The sequence below is a fragment of the Pimephales promelas genome, chromosome 13, assembly GCF_988280905.1.
Source record: "Pimephales promelas chromosome 13, fPimPro1.hap1.1, whole genome shotgun sequence".
NCBI classification, from domain to species: Eukaryota; Metazoa; Chordata; class Actinopteri; order Cypriniformes; family Leuciscidae; genus Pimephales; species Pimephales promelas.
In genome coordinates, this window is record NC_142781.1 from 28904947 (window position 1) to 28919149 (window position 14203).

General features: G+C 36.3%; 1 protein-coding gene across 5 annotated transcripts in view; it reads right to left on the reverse strand.

Annotated features, from left to right (window-relative positions):
* pkib (protein kinase (cAMP-dependent, catalytic) inhibitor beta) overlaps positions 1–14203 on the reverse strand; it is a 35197-nt gene that overhangs the window by 3737 nt on the left and 17257 nt on the right. For 3 of the 5 annotated variants that reach the window (XM_089118844.1, XM_089118842.1, XM_039693079.2), the window contains exon 2: positions 782–950. In XM_089118844.1, coding sequence (XP_088974970.1) covers positions 782–926 — 145 coding nt within the window. In that variant the 5' untranslated portion in view covers positions 927–950. The other 2 variants (XM_089118845.1, XM_089118843.1) reach the window with 2 other exon arrangements.

A 14203-nucleotide genomic window follows, 5' to 3' on the forward strand; every position in this document is an offset into this window, starting at 1 on the left:
ATCCAGTGAATGCACCAATAAGTAAGAGTAGTCATATTTCATGTGCTAGGAGGGTTGTTTTCTTTACTTTTTATTAATTTGTATCAAATCCTTTTCATTATTTTCCCCATATATTGCCAAGCCCTGTCCATTAATCTCAATGTATATACCAAAAACATGTGTTTGTGAAACCAGCATTCTCGCAAAGACATATTTCTGATTATCAGCATATACATTGAGACTAATGGACATATAACTGTGGCGTGAAGGACGGGGTCGAGAACCATGGAAGCAGATTGAGCGACACGACACCGGTCTCGAGGATAAAATGAGTGATGACAGTGGAAGACGAGAAAGGCCCAGGCCTAAGACGTTTATGTTGTGTTTTTATGCTTATATGCGACAGTCGTCCATGTGGGGCTGCTGCTTACTTTCGTTTTGCTGTGATTAAACTTTAAGCCTGGAACACACCAAACCGATGGTCGGGCAGTTTTTATGCATCGGCCGACTAATTTTCCTCGGTTTATTCCGCACGGTTCCGTTCCAGAATATCTGCAGAAATAGACAGTTGTCTAATTTACACTCAGGCACAGCTGACAGTCGGCAGTAGTTCTCTCGGTGTGTTCAAGTGCAGATTAGTCGTCTTTCATCAGCGCTAGTATGTCGGCGTCGGCTTGGCGTGTTCCAGGCTTTACGTTCATTGTTTGGCATTTCCCGCCACCTTCTTCCCTGAACTTTGAACATTGTTACAATAATAAGCCCAGTTGAACGGAAAAAAACAATGTAGGACAACATACAGTACCTCCTACTGAAAGCTCGGCTAGTTTATCAGGTAGGTCAGCGGCTCCTGAACCAGCAGTGGAACCTAGAATATCTGGCAATGCATTCCGCCGGCCAGTCCTGCCCGTGGCTGCAAAGTCCGAGACAACAGGTTCCACATCAGTCATCTCTGGTGGTCTTCATAGCATCATCTGAAACAAACAAAACGAAATGCACTCGCTCAGTGACTGACATGAGGGTTCAATTTGAGGATTGTTTAACAGTTACACTGTTAGCTACACTGTTAAATATAATAATCTTAAAGATTAAGTTTGTAGAATGTTAGATTTTGCTTTTGTTCTACACAAGCATATTAATTGGCCTTAAAATGAAATCCAGAGTAAGGTAACTCGTACAACTTGATTAGTAAATGTGATTTTCAGTTTCCCTTTCAAATACTGAGTATTTAATAAAACAGAAAACCAACGGTTCATAGAGTTTTACATTTTTATGAAGAAAATTTAGTTCAGATTTGATATGTGTTTTTCGGGCATTCTGGGTGGTTTTTAGCCGATTGCTATGTGGTTGCTATTGTGTTCTGGGTGGAACTTTCGATTTTTCTTTTACACAAGCAAATTAATTTGAAATAAACTTGAAATATTAGATCGTAACTCATACGAGGTTTTTAGATTTGTATTAGTTTACTTTTCAAAATCTGCATGATTAATAAAATAAATATTTCCATAACCAGGTAGGTTGCAATTAGAGTTTGACATTCTCTCTACAAAATGGAAGACAAAATATTGCTGCAATAATGCCAGGGTGTTATAGGTGGTTGCCAGGGTGTTGCTATGTGGTTGCTTATGTGCTCTAAATGGTTTTTAGCCCGTTGCCATGCAGTTGCTATGGTGTTCTGGTTGGTTACTATATTAAAGTCCCTTTAGGTGTTTACTAACTGACCCAAGTCAAAACAGCCCAAACCCCTTTTTTTATATAATATTTTTATCCCTAAATAAGGCTTGGATTTCTTCCATCAATGCATATCAGAGGGTTTTTTTATGTTAAGCTTTGAAAAATCACAAATTAATATCATATAAAATAACGAATATCCATACAGTGATCAGTGAATCAGCATAACTTTGGGCAATGACAATAGCCCTAAGAGAAACTGATGATATCTCACTATATCATCGTTGTCCCTGATCAGTCAAGAGTACAAAAAGAAGCTGCAGTGTCAAAATTAATGGAGCTTGTTCTCCACTGCATCTCTAATGAGACTGTTCTTCTCAACAGGAAGTGACTGAACCGAGTCACTGACTATTCCTTATCTCCCCACTAGGGGTGGCACGGTACATGAAAAAACACCCGAACCGTTCGGTTCGCTTGTCTCGGTTCGGAGCGTGTGTGCGTCTCACGGTTCGACGCATGCGCAATGTAACCTCGTGCCCTTATGTGACGTGTGTTTTCTTTTCGCGCGACATAAGCTTGTTCGACTTGGACCGGCGCTGCACAGATCTGCGACCGGTGAATAACATCAGTCTAGCGCGAGTCGGCTCCGTATGCATTCATCACTTTCGCGGTATTTGATGTCATTACCGATCGCTCTGTGCAACGCCGGTTCAAGTTAATAAACAAGCCAGTAAAAGTGGAGTATGGAGCGCTGCAGGTCACGGCACGCGGAAAGTGGGAGAGATGAGGGAGTTGGAGGATGCGCCAGCGTCGTATAAGTCTATGGTATAAGTCCGGTGTGTGGGAACATTTTGGATTTCATGTTATGATATTTTAATTTAACTACAGTGGCACTTTATGTATAGATAAGAGCTTCAGTCATACGTTTCCAAACCCTGCACTTTAATTTTAAGTGGAAAAAAGTACCCTCACATTTTGGGAATAGAAGCATTGTTGATAGTACTGTTTTTGTGTTGAGGTTGAACTTAAATTTCACTTTATGTTTATGGCCTTTGCTATTGCTATAGCTAAATTATCTATAGGCAATGAGGTTTCGTGTATATTGACATTTAAAAGACAGTGTTTTAAGAGTTCCTCTCTTTTTCTTTTAAAATATAGAATTTTGGTAAGAGCTACAAAAGTTAGCAGTTGATACATGAAAGTTAATTTCTTTGTGTAAATAAGATTTATGTGATAAAAATGCACAAGTTCTTGTAGAGATAGTGATACACATTCTCCTTTTTTTTTTTTTTGCCAAATAAACAAAAAGCACGTCAATTTCTTCTCTCTTGCTGTATCTAAATCTCACCTAGCTTTCCTCTGAGATAGTCCAAAAATGTGCTTAAAGTCAAAGAGTGAAATTCAGTTTGTGCATGATTGCATGAATATAATATATTTTTTTTTAATACTGTATCCTAAAGTGTGGATAATTAAGCTATATATCACATGCTGAAGTACATTTCTGGAGTGTTAAAGATTAAAAGAAAAATAACAAGAACCGTACAGAACCGAAAACCGTGACCCTAAAACCGTGATACAAACCGAACCGTGGGTTTTGTGAACCGTGCCACCCCTACTCCCCACACACTGTCTACAGAACCTTCAGCTGCATTACAGCATCCCTTAATATCCTCAATGCATTGTCGCTAAAAGCCCTATTGGGGCATTTTCACATGTAGCTTTCTCAATTCCTCATTCAGTCAACCACACTATGCAAGATAAAGTAGCTTTGAAGAATTTGGCCAGAATCCCTCCTCTGTCAAGGAGGCTTGCAAATAAAATTCATTGTGCTGGCAGAACAAGATAGAGTTTCCAATCCAAACCACTTGGCAATGCCTTCAATCTGCAGACAAACTTAACTGGCGTTTAGTTAAGTGATTGTTTAGTCTGAGCATCGTTAAATCAGACCTGACTCTACATGTAGCCTGAGGGGAAAGGCAGATGGGAATGTGGGAAAACAGACTGACTGATAAATTGCACGATCAGCCCAACCAAATGACCTTTCATTCTCATCCTAAAAACAAACAAACAAAAAAAAAAAAACAGATGGCCTTGCTTATTAGATAAAATATAAGATTAAACAGTGATAATTTCTAGGTCAGTTTCTCTGCAGTCTAATACTGTATCAATTCCTGATTCTGTGAGCAACATCCTGATAACTAATCAATATCTTTATTAAAAAAAAAAATCCTCCACAAATGAGAGTATTTTTCTCTTTTCAGAAAAATCGATATCCTGCCCAGTTGAAACCATTATTTCAAATTAGACGGCGCCACTGCAGCTTAATCATAAAAATTCCCAATCGATTTCCATTCCTGCTTCACTGGTGCTAAATTTTATGGAATCAAAACATCACTTTTGCTAATGAGAGCTATTTAGCTGGCTTTAAGATTGATTTTCTTTACATATTCAATCTGGCCAGCAGAGGGCATGCATTGCATCCATGTAAACTGAGATTTTACATGAAGGAGGCTAAAAATACCCTTTTTATTGTATAGATTCAAAGATATTCTATAAAATCAGTGATGAACTACCATGGCTTTTCTTGCACCCATAAAGTGCAATGCCAATGCAAATTCCCCACAGATGTTTGAACCAAGTCCATTTTAAATGCAAATTCAAAAAGTATATATTCTTTTTGAATTAATTAATTGTATTTTTGCATTTAAATTCAAAATATGAATACATATACTAATATAATATAGCCTATATATATAGGCATATTATATTATTCATGTTTTGAATTAACTTAATTTATTTTTATATTTTATTTGATATTTATTTTGAATTGTTTTTAAATTATCTTGAAATTATGTTTTTAATCTAATATTTGTGTTCTATTTTATCTTTATATTTTATTATTTTTTAAAATATTATTAGAAAGTTTCCAAAATCTTCCTTCCCAATCACCCTTCTACCTGTCCGCTTGATCCTATCCCATGCTCATCTCCATTTATTGCGAACTTTCTTCAACCAACTCTCTACCTTTCTCAAACGGACCAACCTCCTGGACAACAACCAGTCTGGCTTCAACTGAGACTGCCCTGCTCTCGGTTACTGAAGCCCTGAGGCTGGATCTTGTTGGATCTGTCTGCTTTTGACACCACCAAATTCTCCTTTCAACCCTCATGACAAAGGGCATCTCAGGAACTGCACTCCAGTGGTTCAGGTCTTACCTCTCTGATAGGCCCTTCAGTGTGAGCTGTCTAAGGGGTGAACTGTCGAATTAGCAACATCTTGCTAATGGGGTGCCTCAGGGCTCAGTGCTTTGACCACTTCTCTTCTCCATCTACATGTCATTAATGGGATCTCTCATTCGGAAACATGGTTTTCACACAACTCTACCTCTAATTCCAAAAAGATGATCTGAGCTGCTCGCATCTCAGCCTGCCTGACAGACATTTCTGGCAGGATGAAGGACCACCATCTTCAACTCAACCTTACGAAGACAGAGCTGCTTGTGGTCTCAGCCAACCCAATACTTCATCACAACCTCTCCATTCCACTAGGTTAATTAACCATAACTCCTCCCAGGACAGCCAAGAACCTTGGAGTTGTGATTGATGATCAGTTAAGCTTCACAGACTATATTGCTACAACCTGCAGATTTGCCTTAGACCACATTAGGAAGATTAGTCCTAATCTATCCAGACTGGACTATTGAGATGCTCTCTCGGCAGGCCTTCCAGCATGTACTGTCAAACCTCTGCATCCGTCTGATTGCAACTGTCAACCTTTTCCTTGTCTGATCCCTGCTGGTAGAATGACCTGCCTAACTCAATCAAAGCAGAGTCTTATGCCATTTCCCCCCCCAAAAAAACAAAAAACGGCCGAGAACAGCAAGAATCGTTTTCGTCAACACATGACCCATTAATATTAGCTCTAACTTGTTATATTCTACTCTGTTTTATTCATTTATAAAAAAAAAAATTGCAACGTGCACTTTGCTAACCGGGACTTGACACAACACTTACATACTGTTGCCCTCTTGTTGATTTGATTGCTTCTATTGTTCTCATTCGTAAGTCGCTTTGGACAAAAGCATCAATGTACATTTACATATCATTTAGCAGACACAAGCGACTTGAGGAGGATAACAATAGAAGCAATCAAACCAACAATAGGGCAACAATATGCAAGTGCTGTGACTAGTCCATAGTCTAGCACAGTACCCCAAGCAAGTTTTTTTAATAGATATAGAATAGTCAGTGTTAGGATATATGGGTCAAGTGTTGCTTTTAAAAAATGCGTTTTTTAAGCAAATGTAAATGTAATGATTATTTTTAATAGTTTTAGTTAACGGTAACAACACGGAAGCATAATTATATTAGGTAAAAAGAAATCAGAAATCAAACATTCATGTCTAAATATGGTCATTGAATGGAGTGTCATGTCACCTTTTCAATAGAATGGATTTTCAAAATGTCAAAGCTGCTCATGCATGATGATCCCTTACAATCATGTTCTACTGCAGTCTTGCTTGATTTATTAACATTCATATCCTGAAGCATCTAGCATGCTAAATAAAACCTCAAGACCAACACATCATACACTTTTTTTCCTTTAGTCATGTCTCGTCTTGTCAAGGGCACCATGTGTGTTAGGTCTGCAGTGGTACCCTCTCAAAAATGAATGGGTGCATGACGCCTATGCATTCTGCCGTGAGAAATAAATGTAACATCAATCAAACAGTCTCTTTTCAGCTTCTTCCTTATTTCATCTGCTCTGTCTCTGAGTGTGAAGATCTAGGATGATAAGAGAGAACAAATTTTGCAAAACTATAGCCTACACTCTTTCTTTTTAAACCTTAACACAGCTCCTTAAACAGGGTATAACCACTTCTAATGTATATTTTTCTTTTCTTTTTTTGTTACTCTTGCAAACTTGAGCTAATTGATTTTTAACAGATATAATTTTACAACAGTAAGATTGAAATATGACTTTTGAAATGGTAAATGAATGGTTATATGCGTCTCGGTCAGTGTGGTAAAAGCCTTCGCCGGAGGCCTAATAATGAAGAAAACATTGCTTGGAAATGTGACAGATTTGCATGCTTCAGTGCGAATTGTTTGGTCGGATCTTGATATAGAGAGATATGTGGGACACCAAATCATCAGAGACATCTGCTGCCACTGCATCAGCTCAATGTTACTGAACAGCATAACAAATAAATATAAATTAGTGCTAAATCAAAAGAAGACGATTAAAACTGATCAACACGAAAGGACGAAAAATAAACAGTTATTTTAGTTGCTTTAAACTGGACAACTCCGGCGCAAAAATGAACCTTTGGTCTAATTACACATTGTTACCTAGTCAACCGTTATCTGAGATTTGTTTTCATGATTGCCGAATGTAAATTGTTTTATCTCTAAAACAGTTTAGCCTATAACGCTAGTAAATATGGCATAGAGTAATGACAAATAAAAATCGCTTGTTATTACCACTAACAAGGCTCAAAATAGCCCCACACCAGCACGACAGCATAACAAGAGTCCCTACATTCAAACCGAAGCATTGAGAACTTTGTCAGTGTCCATACAGTTTAATAAGAAGATATTTTATACACACAGTCAACTTCGCGAAAACAGGAAGAAGCCATCTTTGAAAAATAGTCTCTACCAGTCGATCTACGAACGCCGATCCATGTGCGCTGAACTGTGCAGAATCTCATATGGTCCGTTGTTTCCGGGAGAAACACAAACACGAACCGTTTTCTTCTCATCAATATGTACATGTAGACTACTGTTCGCGCTCACCTTATCACCTCACATCTCACCAACACACTTGGATCGGCGTCCGTAGATCGACTGGTAGAGACTATTTAAAAAAACGCACAATAAAAGCTTTATATTTAAAGGGATACTCCACCCAAAAATGAAAATTCTGTTATCATTTGCACCCTCACGTTATTGCAAACCTGTATGAGTTTCTTTCTTCTGCTGAACACAAAAAAAAATGCCAATCGTTCTTCAAAATACCTTCCTTTGTGTTCAGCAGAAAACAGGAACTCATACAGCTTTGCAACAACTTGAGGGTGAGTAAATGATGACAGACTTTAATTTTTTGGTGGAGTATCCTTTTAAGAGAAGCACAAATGAAAAATCATGCCAAATAAATACATAAATAAATGTGTTTCTGTTCCGCTAAGACATAACATAACAGATGGTGTCCCATCATAAGTACATTAGGGGCTCTGGACTAGAGGAGGGGCAAATGCTCAGCAGCTGAATTAAGACATTTATCAAACACCACAAGTATGCTGTCCTTTTTCAAAGTGCTTTTCCAGAGCTATTTATAGCCTCACCTTGTTATCACCTGTGCCACTTAGCTCTTCTCTGTCTCACTCAATCCAGGGATGAGAAGCTACTAAAATCGATGCACACTGTGGCTTTCAATGACACTATACAAAGGCTCTATATGCGTTAATGAGCTCAGTGCCAAATGCTCATGCAGCATTGAGGCACTATCGGTGATCCTCAGGCTGGAAACGACACCCCTCACTGACAGTCCACAGCAATGATAACGGATCTGGTTCCTGATGATGCCAGCTGCCTGGTCTAGCCCCCGCTGAACAACACCACCAGAAGATAACATCTCTGCATGCTGTTGATGGGTTTTGGGCAAAACAAATTCTGTTCTTTTTTCCCGTTTTTTTTTTTTATGTCAACAACTATGTTCTTTAAATTTTGTCAATATTTTGTCACGTCATTTCAGTCATAGTCTTACCACTCACAGTTTATGACTATTATGACTAAACAGAGGTCTCTGTGGGCCCATTCTGTGACTGGTAAACATGGTAAAACTCTGCCTGAGACATGGGCAAAGGTGTACGCAGTAGCAGCTGCACTTCTTTTGGTGCAAATCTCTGTTGCGTGTTGCGGGTTCACGAGAGGGTTTGACCTCATAGAGCGATCTGCCGCCCTTGTTGCTCAGTTCTGGTGCTGGTTGCTAAGCGTTCTGTCTCAGGCGGCAGAACTCTTCTCAGCTGAGAGAATTGTCCCGAAGCATATACCAGGGGCGTGCATACCCAAGCCATTTGAGAGAATGGGTTTGTGGATTCGCTAATGAATTAACACTATAAATGAATAAATTCCTTGTCATTGGCAATATGTGCACTCTAAAAAATGCTGGGTTGTTTTAACCCAATTTTGGGTAAAATGGACAAACCCACCCAATTGGGTTAAAAATCAAATTTAAAAATGTAACTCAATGGCTGGGTTTGTCCATATTTTACCCAAAATTGGGTTAAAACAACCCAGCATTTTTTAGAGTGTGTATAACTGTCTTTCATTTATTTATTTGCCAAACGACTGTAATTTTTTCAGGGTTTCAGGTAAGCGAATCCACAACAGAAGTAAAAATACTTTGTTACTGTCCACCATTATTTGGTCAAAATATCTTCCTTTATGTTGAATTAAAGCAATTAAATCAATTTTATTTTTTGGGTGAATGTATTGTTTCTTATTTTATTATTGCTATATTATGTTGATAAATCCTTTTGAAATACATGTTTTATATGTTAGTAAAAGTTACATTTTCTCATATATTTTTGCATGGTTTGCAGTCTTTTTTTCCGTCATTTTGCGAACTTGAATTAAAGGTCAATTTGGCTGAACAATCTCTCTCTCTCTCTCTCTCTCTCTCTCTCTCTCTCTCTCTCTCTCTCTCTCTCTCTCTCTCTCTCTCTCTCTCTCTCTCTATATATATATATATATATATAGACCATTTCACAAGATGTAAACAACACTGGTCCAGAAGCACTTCCTGTTTCATTTTTTTAACACTACATAAAAGCTGGGATAAAATACAATCAACAGAACATTTAAAACTGAATCAAAAAGTTAAACAAACATCTTTAAGATGTTTTCTTTACATGTGAAATAAAGAAAACAGTTGCAAACTGAAACAGGAAGTGCTTCTGGACCAGTGTTGTTTACATCTTGTGAAATGGTATATATGCACTCTAAAAATGCTGAGTTGTTTTAACCCAACATTGGGTCAAATATGGACAAACCCAAACGTTGGGTTAAAAATGTAATTAAAAATTTAACCCGATGGCTGGGTTTGTCCATAATTGACCCAAAGTTGGGTTAAAACCACCCAGCAATTTTTAGAATGTGTATACACAGCACTATGCACAAAGGCTTGGATTCAGCATGTACCCCAGATGTGAAGTTCGTTCACAAAAATATGCTAAATATAAAGAAGCATTACTTTAAATGTCAGAACAAACAAGGTTAATCCGGTCTTAATCCATATACAGCCCAGTATAACAAGCTTTAAAATAGCACTAACAGAAGGGATGAGGTGTTTGCAACTTTCCTTTCCGCACACTTCACACAGCTAATTTTCTGCTTTAGATGTGCAATCTGCGCTTAAATTAAAACATATATAATGACATTTCATCTCATGGACCACACTGCAAAGAGAATGAAAAACAAGAATTAAATTAAATCTTGTATTATGAGGCCTATTTTAAGCATGGCTAAGGTTGCTTTTTTTCCACAAGCATGAACGTGAAGGATTATGAATAATGAGGGGGAAAAATGTTGTGGTAGTGCCTTTTTTTTAAAAAAAATGTTTTTCTAAACTCAAATTACAAAATTCTGAAATCAAATACTTCCCTACTTCCCTAGTTTGTGAAAAACAGTAGGCTAAAAGTACCTGGATGATATTCATTCTGTCAAAATTCTGGAAAAATCAAGTCAGGTCAAGTCACCTTCATTTGCTTTTTGCAATAAAAATAGTTTCAAAGCAGCTTTGCAGTGATGATAATGCAGGAAATGAATGCAACACAGATTGTTTTGGCAGTACAGCAGCTCTAGAAGAAAGTCATCATCTAGGCCTAGCTTTAGGAAATTTTGAATTGATTAATTTCTGCTGTAAAATCATTAGTTATTAATGTAGAGGCCGCTTACACAACACCATTTTTCAACTAAAAACAGAATTCAGGCCATTTATTTACAGCGTTTTGGTGGCCTGAGAATTCAAACTTTGAAGTAGGTTTCAAAATGCAATGAGACTCTTATTTTGTATTGTACTTTATTGAAGTATGAGTAGATCATAGCTTTTTAATAAATCTACATCCCTCAATGGGAAGTAAGTATTCAGCATATTGCTTTGCCTAATGAAGCACCGACTCATGAAAAGTGCATTTGAAATAAAGGACAATTATGGATATGAATAATAATTAAAATTAAAATTAGTAAACACTTATACTGAATATAAGCACAGAAAAAAAAAATATTCACACAAACAAAAGTCTCATATTTATTGGACCAAAAACATAGGGCCCCTCAGGGCCTTTGTCCAGGCAAACAATATAAGAGCGGAAAAAATCTGTTGGAATAATCTCTGCTCTGAGGATCAAGGACAAGGGCCTGATCTCATCTTCCACTCGGCTTCCACACAGACTTGACAATCTGCAACAAGACGACACAACCTTGTAAAGCATGACTTGACAAGAAGCGAGAGTAGCTCTCGATGACATTGTCTTGATGACGGCATTGGGAAATAAATAGCTTGTTCGCACATGGTTATGTAATAAAACCATTGCTTCTGAGAACTGAACAAAACAGAAACTGAGTCAGAGGAACTGTTTGAGGAGGAGAGACGTCATGCAAGTCTCCCAGCACCTAGCATTTAAAGGCCTCGTATACTCTTCTGTCCGCCTGACTAATAATGCTAATGGCAAACTAACAGCCAAACAATAAAAGTGAGAACAATGTGGCAGATGACCTACAAACGCGTGGGCTAGTGTGATAAGCCTGCGAGAAAGCAGGTTGTCTGATTTGATGGTTCTGCAGTTGTGCAGAGGTGTTTATTTTTGTGCTGGGATTTTGTAAGGTCAAGCGATGACAGGACAGCTAGCAATTTATCAAGAGCAATGACCCGAGGCTAACGCTATAACGTAAAGGTGTTGACTTGGGCCAGGGAGGACTGTCAACATTTGCATGAGGAACACAATGCATCACTCATAAGTCATAAAGTTGGACCAATATGGCAAAATGTAACCTGAACAGTGGTTCTTATGTGCACTGTAAAAAAATATTGATGGTTTAACTTAAAAAAGCGAGTAACCTGGCTGCCTTAAAATTTTAAGTTCATTGAACTGGAAAAAGTGAGTTAATACAATGAAGGAGAATGATTTAATCATCAGAAACTCAAAATGATATGTTATCTGAACTAAATAAATTATTTAAGTTGATTTGACAAAAGAAAAAAATGTTGTGATTACTATATTGTAAAAAAATATTGTTGGTTTAACTTAAAAAAGTAAGTAACCTGGGTTGCCTTCAAATTTTAAGTTGATTGAACCGGGAAAAGTGAGTTAATACAATGAAGGAGATTAATTTAATCATCAGAAACTCAAAATAATGAGTTATCTCAACTAAATAAATTATTACAAAGTTGATTTGACAAAAGAAAATATGTTGTGATAAAAAATCTTGAAAATATTTTTTTACAGTGGTTAAATATTAAGGTTAATTTAAGATATACTATATTTGAATTGCAAATAAAATGCATTTGGATTACGCAATTCTAACATGAACAAACTAATAAGCTTAAGTCAGACATACATGAAACATGCATGTATGAAACAGGCAAGAGCACAATTTCTGTTTAGTTTGATTGTATTTAAATCATTAAATAATTTTTTTAATTGCATTTATTCAAAATGCTTAGAATCATAAACCAGTTATTGTGAATTTTTTTTAAACATTTTTAAAATAGGGATTCTTGTGAAATGAGTTTAAATGGATGATTGGCATCACATTAAGTTTATTAGTTTATGTTTAAACTGTGAAATCCACATGGGTGGAAAGTTTATGCAATTAAAATATATAAATCTTAAATCTAGCCCTCAATATTTATTTGAGTAGGACGTTTTTGGCAATTCAACACTGAACAAATTATTTTATGGCATAAAAGTAAATAAAAACATTCTTAAAATCAGACCCTGACAATATTTATAATGATCTGTTAATGAAAAACAAACAGAATTTTGATTGTTTTGTGTTCATGCTGTAATTCACTGCGCAAAAAAAGCATGTCTACATTTTATTTTGCCATGGGTAACTTTGTTTGATGTAATGTCATCCCATTTTTTGCCTTTATTTTAAATTGTAAACTGGATATAGTAAAATCAGGACATAACCTGACTTGAACCTGCATCCCATGAGAGACGCCTCATGTCTTCAGCATACACAGTTCACTGTGTCACAGCTCTGATAAAACACGGTACAGTTTGATTGGACACACAGCCTTTAGCAACAACAACAAGCATTTTCTCCACTATAAGCCATATGTATGTGTTATCTCAACTATGGATGATTATGCAACGCATATTTATCATAAATCACTGCCCTAGATAGTTTAAAGTACTGCAGCTGGACTACATCACTAAAAAAAGAAAGACTATATTCACATCCAATAATGAGAATTTTACACTGACGCTGAAACAAGTTCAAAAGCATTCAACTGTAAATGAAACTTATCAATATTCCTCAAACAGCTGCAATCATCATTTATTCTAATTAATGAATCAGCAAAGCATGAAGCAGGAGTGAATATATTGTGTTCATCTTAATTATTTGTATCTATTATTACTGTTCAAAAGTTTCAGGTCGGTAAGATGTTTGAATGTTTTTGAAAGAAATGTATTTTGCTCAACAAGGCTGCACTTATTTGATATAAAAATACAGTAATATTATGAAATATTATTACAATTAAAAATGACTGTTTTCTCTTTAAATACATTTTTAAAATGTATGTATTCCTGTGATGGAGAATCAGCATCATTACTCCAGTCTTCAGTCTCACATCACATGATCCTTCAGAAATAATTATAAAATGCTGATTTGCTGCTCAATAAATATTCCTGATCATTATCAATGTTAAAAACAGATGTGCTGCTTAATATTTTCATGAAAACTACATGTGATACAGTTTTGATGAAGAAACTAATTTTTATGAAGTAGAATATTTTTGTCTCATAATACATGTTTTTACTGTCACTTTTGAGTTTTTCAATTCACAGGCCAAGGGTAAAATAAGGGTTGACCCCAATGTACACACATTTTTTAGTCCTCCCTTATCACAGGGCCCAGGATGAGGTTTGTGGTTGTCCTACTCCTGATGAATAACCGCGACTCATGGAACCTATACACTGTAAAAAATATTTTCAAGATTTGTTATCACAACATATTTTCTTTTGTCAAATCAACTATATAATAATTTATTTAGTTGAGATAACTTATTATTTTGAGTTTCAGATGATTAAATTAATCTCCTTCATTGTATTAACTCACTTTTTCCAGTTCAATCAACTTAAAATTTTAAGGCAACCCAGGTTACTTACTTTTTTAAGTTAAACCAACAATATTTTTTACAGTGTAGTAATCACATTTTTTCTTTTGTCAAATCAATTTAAATAATTTATTTAGTTCAGATAACATATCATTTTGAGTTTCTGATGGTTAATCATTCTCCTTCATTGTAATAACTCACTTTT